This window comes from Cyanistes caeruleus, chromosome 1 (genome assembly GCF_971803275.1).
Source record: "Cyanistes caeruleus chromosome 1, bCyaCae1.hap1.1, whole genome shotgun sequence".
In the NCBI taxonomy this organism is placed as follows: Eukaryota; Metazoa; Chordata; class Aves; order Passeriformes; family Paridae; genus Cyanistes; species Cyanistes caeruleus.
Window position 1 is genome coordinate 78419782 of NC_141701.1, and position 9202 is coordinate 78428983.

The following is a 9202-nucleotide window of genomic DNA, read 5'->3' on the forward strand; positions in this document are numbered from 1 at the left end:
GGCTTATTTGGGATTTTATAATCTCCTTTTAGATTGGCTAAATGATAAGCAAGAGACAACAGAGAGAAAACTATGCTACAGTGTTCTTGTTATAAAATTATTTTCCACTACTGGGGCATCTAAATAATATTTCATTATTTTTATGTATTATTATTATGTCCTCAGTTTTAATCTTGAAAGATGGAATCAACAGTGTTTTAAGAAATAATTATTATGTAGTAAAGACAATGTTCATTTATGAAAGACAATTCATTTTACCAACACGTGGAAAATATAAGCAAGTTTTTGGGTACACAAGGTCTACTTGAAACTGGAAGAGAAGCTGTAGAGTTCAAAACTGTTAACTGGGTTAATTCCTCAGAATTTAATAGGACACGTAACAGATCCTATGCAAGAAGTAAGATGATTGCAACTTTTGCATCAGAATGGATAGCAGACACAGGGAGGCAGAAAGAAGGATTAGGGAATGGTTGTCTATAGAGGGAGAGACACAGGTCATGTAGAGCCTGTGGAAAAGGAAGCCTTGTGGATAGAGAGGGAAATGATCATTGCCATAAAACCAATACTTGCTCCAAATCCATTGTTTTCTATGTTATATGACAGAAGTTGTGGTTTGATACATCACTTTAGAGGAACAGGGCGTTTTGCACTTTAGGACATCTGCTGCCCCATCTTTCAGGGCCCTAAATGACAAACCCTGTAATGTAATGGCAGTTCTTGACAGGACTGTCAATCCCAATCATTGCTGTGTCTAACTTGCATACAAGGATATTAGCTGCAGCGACTGAAGATGACATAACCTTCTAACTTGTTAGCTTCTCCTATATGTGTGTGCTGGACAGCTTATAGGAAATTATTATTTCTTTTTCTTATGAAGCATGCTTTATTAATGATTGACTGATTCTAGCTGTGGGGTTTTGGGATTGTTTTTAGATTGGGTTTTTAGATTTCTTTTGTTTGCGTGTTTGTAGGCTTTTTTTTGTTTTTGTTTATTTTTGTTTTATTTCAGAATATTTATCATTTTGTTTGAAAAAATGAATTTAAGTTTTAATTTTGTTACATTCTATTTCATGTTCCTCCTTTGGTTTTGAATTTCAGTGGTGATTTTTCACATTGTTTTCAAAAATCTGCATTTTTTTGAAGCTATTTTAATCACAGGATCCACAAGGAACTTTAAGTCCTTGCCTGCACAGAACAGCTTCAAGAGTCTCACCATGTGCCCGAGAGCATTGTCCAAATGTTCCTTGAACTCTGTCAGGCTGGTTCTGTGACCACTTCCCTGGGAGCCTGTTCCAGTGCCCAACAACTCTCTGGGTGAAGAACCTTTTCCTGATATCAACCTAAACCTCCCCTGACACAGCTTCAGCCCATTCCCTTGGGTTCTGTCACTGGCCACCACAGAGAAGAGATCAGTATCTGCCCCTCCTCTTCCCCTTACAAGGAATTTTTAGCTCCAATGAGGTCTTCCCTCATTCTCCTCTTCTCCAGGCTGAACAGACCAAGTGCCCTCAGCTGCTCCTCACACGGCTTCCCCTCAAGGCCTTCATCATCCTCGTAGCCTTCCTTTGGACACTCTCTAATAGTTTAATGTCTTTCTTACACTGTGGCTCCCAAAACTGCCCCCAGCACTGGAGGTGAGGCTGCCCCAGCCCAAAGCAGAGCAGGACAATCTTGTCTGGCTGGCCATGCTGTGCCTGATGCCCCCCAGGACAGGGTTGTTCCTCCTGGCTGCCAGGGCACTGCTGACTCAGATTCAACTTGCCATGGACCAGGAACCCCAGGTCCCTCTCTGCCATGCTCTCTTTCAGTGAAAACTGTATAAATGTCCAAATTATATAACTATTCATACTTTAACAACTATTTAAGTAGAATTATAAATTATTTATATTTCTCAAATTTGCAGTTTACATTTTTTTCCAATTACTCTTTTAATGCCAAATCTGCATCTTTCTACAATGAACAAAGGAAAAAAAAAAGTGCACATTGTGAAAAAAGTAATCCATCTCACAGATATGAAATCCTGAGCTTTAATCTAGTCTCCTGTCACTTAGCAGCTCTTTAATATTTCCATAGTTTTTTGTTTCCCTCTTGACAATTTATACTTTTCTAGCATGCTTAAGTGAGGCATTATGCTATCCCGTCTCTTTTAAACACCTTGCATGTTGCAGCAAGCATACATTTTATTCCATTCCTAGGCCTTCTTGCTATTTTGGTTTACAGATTGTTACTCAGGTACAGGAATGGCTACAGGTATTTAATACTTTCCCACATTTTGCTGTCTGGAAAATGCTATTTAATTTATTACTTGGCATTCTGATGATCTTCCAGAAAGGAGGTCTCATGATCTCAACTGCTTTTAATTAATGGTCTAATGTTTCACTGGTTATAAATTCAGCTTGCATTGCTGACATACAGAATACATGCTCATGTCTGATCTGACTATCAATTACACTATGTCTATCAAGTGAATCAGAAATTCTCAGCCAAACTCCATATTTAGATTAAACAAATTTAAAATCTTCAAATTTTCTTGGATTAAAAGAGGAGACTATGTTTTGGTTTGTCTGTTCTACTCAAGTCCTTTGAACAATTTATAAATATTTTTTAAACTATCTTTTCCCATATTTCCCTGTTTAAATAAACTTCTTGCCCAGATGAAGCCATTTATACAGAAACATTCAATATAAAACTACAGATATAAGATTTTTCATTAGCAGTTTAATTTCTACAAGCTCATTCGTATTTCTCAGTCTGTGTTGGCAACATATATTTCAGACACACACAAGCACCATTATCACCATACACTCAGCTGCATTCAGGGGTCTTGTGAGACCCAGTCATTCATTCTAATGGGACCATTTCCACAGGCTCTGAGTCTTCTACAGTGAGCAATGAATTCTTGCATAATACAGCCTGCTAAACTTTAGAGTTTGAAATATTCCTGTCTGTGACCTCCTTAGCTGTTCAGAACAATAACCTCAACCTTCTACATCCTCTAAAGTGTGGGTGACAGCTGAAGAAGTTGATCCTTCCTTTTTATTTTGATCTCTCCTGAGTGTCCTGAGCTCACTTTTTCTCCTCTCTCACGCAATCATTGAAAACACAGTCCTCCTTTTTTTTCAGCTCCAAATACCTCATATAATTTTCATCAATGTAAGGACCAGAGGCAAGAGGTCTTACTACTCCTAATTTTCCTGCTATGAGCTACCTAAGCAAATCAATAAACAAAGTGAAGCCACTAGATCAATAATAAATGCTGTGTTGCAAGTTGTTAATCTCTGCTGCATGTCTTTGTACCCCTTGTAAAAAGGTAAGCTTTCAGGTTTAAACATTAAATGCAAGTCTGACTTGCTCATAGGGGTTTTGTGTTTCCATGGTTCCATTTCCTTCTCACACTTTCACGTGCAACTGTCAAAATTACTTTGTGTCTCACAGACTCCATGCAATATACAGGATGCAAAGCTTTTAAAGTCATAGCTTTTTTTTCACCAGACAGACATAAGTGGAGAGACAAAGGTCTCAGCTCAACAGAGCAAGAAAAGAAATCCAGACTTCTGATATCAGTTCTGATTCCTCTTACACCTTTTTAACCATTTTATTTCTCATCAATTTCCTTATCTGTTATAAATTGTGACAGTGCTTTTGCTTGAATATGTGCATGGCATAAACTCTGTAAGCCAATTTAGCAAGCCAGGTTAATGTGATCATGCCTGATTGCTCTTTAAATTACTATCTAAAGACTACTAAGGCCAAACAAGATTTCACTTTGATGTCAGCAGACAGAGGTGAGTATATGTTCGATGTACTGAACAAGCTCATTCTTATACATAGCATATCTTTCATATTCAAATCATCCAGAAATGAGTAACTGTGATGTCCTGCATCATGGGAGTCAATTAATACATTACTAGCAGCAGTCCCTGAAACAATTTTCCTCTCCTTGATGACGGCACTGCGCAAATGTCTAGTGGAAATAATACATGGCTATCTCTAATAATGTTCCTTTAGTTTGGGAATGGAATCTGATAAATTACGAAAAACCCTTCTGACAACTTTAAATGAAATATTATTTTGATCATCTTACTAGAAATCTAGTAGAAATACAATTTTAAAAAGATAAGTTTAATCGGGGTCCATTTATTAATAAATTTAACCTTTTTTTTCCTTCAAAAGGCAACAGCTTTCAAATTCACTGCATGTATTTATTTTCCTTTAATTTTATTTTTTCTTTCAAGTTTTTTAAGTTTTCTTTCAACTCAGTGCTTATGAATAATGCCAAAATGATAGCCACTGCACTGTAAAATTGTTTGTCATAGCAGATTCTAAACAAGTAGTACAAAATTTCATTTACAGACTGCCCTGTCACCCAGACACTCACCCAAGAGGGAAAATAACTGCAAAGAGAGAGTATTGTATTCACAAGTACAAGTTGATTTAAGCCTGATGGAAGGTGGTCAACATTAATTTCATTATCTTAGAAATTCTCCACTATAAAATGCAAAAATTAATTCTATGTTTATATTTCAGATGCAGTGGATATATTATATGGTTTCAAAAAAGCACACTGTTCTGGTCGCAGATATAGAGCTCTGCTTCCTCCAAATCAGCATGCTCTCTGCCTTGATATATGGGAAAACCTTTGAAGATGACGATGCTTTCTCAGGACTGAGTCAGATGAAAAATACCATATTGTTACATTACTCTGTACTGCAGTAGAGCAGTCGTGAGTATTAAATTTTTCAGCATTCTTTTCTTAACAAAAAATATCTGTAGTAGCTCAAATGTGAGCATGCATTAATGTGACAGAGGTTCAAAGAACAAACTGTTGTAAAATATAGGTTATTCATTGGCAAAAAAAATATCTGGTGAACTGAGATTCTGGGATTTTTATTTTTTATTTTTGTGCTGAAAAATGGAAGAGAAGAGGTCACTACATTGAAGAGGACTTTGCAATCTTTTCCTGTGCACCCAGCCTGCATCCAGTACAAGATACCATATGCTTATCTCTGCAAACTTGAGGACAGACAGCAAAAAAACTCTTACTGGAAGCAATTGTGCAGGGATAGACCATGAGAAAGATGTGATGCATTTACACACTAGGAATGCAAAGACACATAAAAGGAAGATACTACATCCAGCACAACTAAAACCTTTGCTAATATTATCTTGACCACATTGTTCTCTTGAATTTTCAGATTATTTTGCTGTCTCTGCATGTCACTGTTGAAACCCAGCAATAAAGAAAGGTTACAGACATATTTGTGGTGCTCTGGTGGGGCTGCACTGCCTTCAGCTATCCTTGCATAAGGACATTTAAAACTGCTCCTTGTTTGTGGGTATAAACTGTGCTGGGACTTGTTCATGCTTGAGGACTTGATCTTTTGATCATTTCACTGAGACCTGAGCTTTTGCACAAAAAAAAAAAAATCATTAACTTTTTTGGCTTCATCCACACATGCTGTTTTTGAATGGCCTCTGGAGCTTCACACTACCAGGAACACAAGTAAAGCACCACAAAGTAAATGAGAAATGATTTTACTCTCAGAACCTTGTCTGTTTTCATAGGTCACATGGTAATGCTGTATTCTAATTTTACTTTTTAGACTGGATCTGCTTAATGATGTTGAGCAAAGGGGGCTATCTTCTGTTTATCAATCTGATGGATTTTTATTCCTCTCATGGATTACAATGAGCAGATTCCCAAAATTTATTAATAATCAGGTTAAATGCTTTTAATGTATAAGCTTCAAACACTATTTCAAAATCACCACCTGTAAGCTAGACTAATCCCCATTGCTTTGTAAACTATATTTTGATTTGCAACCTGACATTTCTTGAGATATTTGTCTAAAAACAAACGTGGAAGGAATTACATGCACTGGCTGATAACAGAAGACATAATTGCTGTAAATCTGTATTCTCTTACAGAAGGTTTGCAATATTAGCTAGTCACCCTCACTGTTTAGTGAAACTGTCAGCTGATTTAATACAAAAAATAAACTCCTATTTATAAATTATTGTGACATTATTAGTGCAGTAGTTCTATAGTAAGTAATATAAATGCCTATGCACAGGCGTCCTGATATCACGGCTAAAAGAAGATAAAACCCTTGTGATTTCAGGTCACATGAAATATCCTACACTTTATAATATACTTATTACCACTTTAAATATAGAACTGTTTAGAACACTGGTATATATAAAACAAATTAAATTGAAAATTTATGCTTTTGGAATGAAAATTCAATTTTGGTGAATCATTTATTTCTGCAGATTTAGTTCTGCAATCAATCCATAACTCAACTGTATTTAACACCTTAAAAATGTTATGTCTTTTTAAAAAATTGCATACGATCTAAAGATATTGATTGGTGACTGGTGGGTATATTTTTGTATGTTGACAATAGTTTGAATTTATATGAAGCTTGGGTTTTGTTATCTGGATTTAAAAGCACGATTTCTCTAAGGAATGTCTCTCAGCATTATATCTTCATTGAGAGCTTTGTGGAAAATAAGGGATAAACAAAAATCTCTATCTTGGTTTTGTTTATTTTTTTTTTGTTCTGCTTTTGTAAGAGATTCACCAAAGATGACATATAAAGACTCGCAAGGTTTGTTGGGTTTTTCAGATATATTGAAGTAAATAGTTAATATAGATAAAACAAGTTGTGATAAACATCAAAATAAACATTGTTGAAAAAGGTCATTACCTAGAAGTAATTGCTCTGTTCTAGAAGCAGGTGTTTCGACATAAAAATGGGGTTTGACTTTTTGACTTTCCTCATACTTGAAAAGTGCCCCACAATTTGTAACATTTCAAAACAGTCTTAAGAGGTAAAAGTATTCCAGATAAATCTGTGATAAGTGTTACTCTTAATGAAAATGTCTTATTAGTTCTAAAGTTGCTTATAAACTTAGTGTCTGTGAAGCAAAAACAGGACAAAAGAAGACACTGATTCATCAGTACATTGATAATAGTCCATTTTGTGTAAAATTAACATTATTTTGGCAGTTTAGGACTGACCCTAAATAACTACCAATAAAAACTTACACAAAGGAAAAAAGACTAATGAAAATATAGTGGTGCAGCAGTAATATCTCTGTCTTTTGATGTTAAAGGCACAGCAATCCCATTGCCTGTGCTACAGCATCAAATGTGGTGAGAGTCCTTGCTGGAATCTTCAGCAAGGTGAACAAAAGTATGTGTCAGAGAAAGTGTAACTTGTATCAACTGGATATCACAAATATGTTTTCCTTTTCATTATGTGGACCCCCTTTTCTTCAGACTTACAGCAAGCTGATTGTATTAACTTTGTGACACAAACACACTGCTTTGCAAATTGCTCTGACCAATATATTTGAGGGCTTAAAAAAAAGTCTTCACGTGCAATATCCAAGTACATTTTTGGCTGCTTCGCTAAATAAGCTAGTGCTTTATTTATACATAGTCAGAATAGTTTTCTGGAAGAGTAGGAGGAAATATTAATTTTCTGTTGATTTATTTATATTTTTTGGGGAAAAAAAAAGATTTCTTGCTTTACACTACACTACAAAAAAAAAAGTTTCACAATGATATTAAAGGAAAAACAGAAGTATGATGACTCATTTTTACAGTAGGTGAATTTAAAACCTTACTGTCTCAGGAAGTGGCATTTGGGGACCCAGGAAACAATTTCCTGACTTGCTATTTTCACTGAGTAAGGTCCTTTACTTAAACTGAAAATTATACACATCATCCAATTATATACTCTGCTAAGATTTTCTTCAGGTTTCCTTTCCAGCTTTCCTATCTGAAAACTCTATTATTTAAATTCACTACCCCCACACCCCTCAATCAGTTTTCTGTCAGTTATTTATGCCCTCTTACAGAAACATTATAATGAGAGAGGGAATTGCAAAAATTCTCTGCAGGTATGATTGTGCATGTCTACACACAGTATAAAAGCTGTAGGGCAGGACTTGGAATTATGAAGCAATAAAGCGTATTAGAAATACTTGAAAACAATCTGAACAATCAGAAATAAAATAAATGGTTAATAGGCATAAGACAACAGACCAAAAAAGGTGTGTCTTCTTTAGCTGAAAAGTGACTTGGAATAACCATATCAATCATATCAATCACAGGAATGATTGTGCATTCTGGGGTTGAGATTTAAAGTTTATATCTTATCTCTTAATATCAAAACAATGTTTGTTGCTAAAAATCAAATATGTTATTAGTCTCAATTAAAATTAGTTGTTAAACAGACTTATATCAGAACTCTTTTTTTTTGTTAGTTTGTTTTTATTGTTGTTTCTGTTGTTTTTGTTTAATTCCAAAAGCAAGAATGGGGAAATAAGACTAGCTTACAAAGACAGAAAGTATATAGTGACTACAGGAAAGGCTGAATGGTAAAAGCAACGAGCAGAGGGAGCTACTGCCAGTTGAAGAAGGTTTGTCCCACCAGAAACATAAGCATTTATAATCTATTATATTAATTGTCTATATAATTTGAACTTTTAAAGAAATAGTAAAAAATTACCTTTCCCACATACTGAGGTTCAGAGCCCATGTACTCCTCCAGCACAAAAAATTGATTCCACACCCAGCCTCGCTTGACTCGCTGGGCAGATGATCTCCTCCCTGGCACTGGGACAGCATCTTCTCTTGGCTGTGCTTCTAAAATCTCTTGTGGTTGTGTATGCAGTGGTGTTAGGAGACCTCCATCAAACAGGACCCAGAGAAGCAGGGATAAGCAGTTCCTTGTGAGCATTGGCAATGGCTTCCCTACCACAAGTAATAAAAACTCCAGCACTTAATGCAGAGCAGAGGAATCCAGGTTTGAGGTGTCTGTGGCCTTCACCACTTAGCTTCTGATTTTATTGCAGAAATGCTAATGCAGGCATTAATCCTTCTGATGACAAGGTATTTGCTGCAGTAAATTCCATCTATAGGGACCTATAAAAGAGATTTACATGCAACATCAAATTACATAGGATTACACTGAAGCATTCATCAAAATTCTCACACCCAGTTAGTTTCTAGAGACAGAGAAAAAGATTAAGAATCACAGTTTAAAAAATATTGCTATTTTCATTGTAGCACTGAGCTGCTCTAGAACATAGAACAGTTATTACAGGAATACCTTGTTCTTGCTCTGCTTAGCATTACCTTTGTGTCTGCCTGAGAGAGGGCTGTAGCCTTTGCTTTTAGGATCAGTTA

General features: G+C 35.7%; 1 protein-coding gene across 1 annotated transcript in view; it reads right to left on the minus strand.

Annotated features, from left to right (window-relative positions):
* CDH12 (cadherin 12) overlaps window positions 1-8837 on the minus strand; it is a 156222-nt gene extending 147385 nt beyond the window's left edge. The window contains exon 1 of the mRNA XM_023922145.2: window positions 8523-8837. Within this exon, the coding sequence (XP_023777913.1) occupies window positions 8523-8753 (231 nt within the window). The 5' untranslated portion in view covers window positions 8754-8837. The remainder of the gene's footprint in view (window positions 1-8522) is intronic.
* Window positions 8838-9202: the final 365 nt, after the last annotated feature.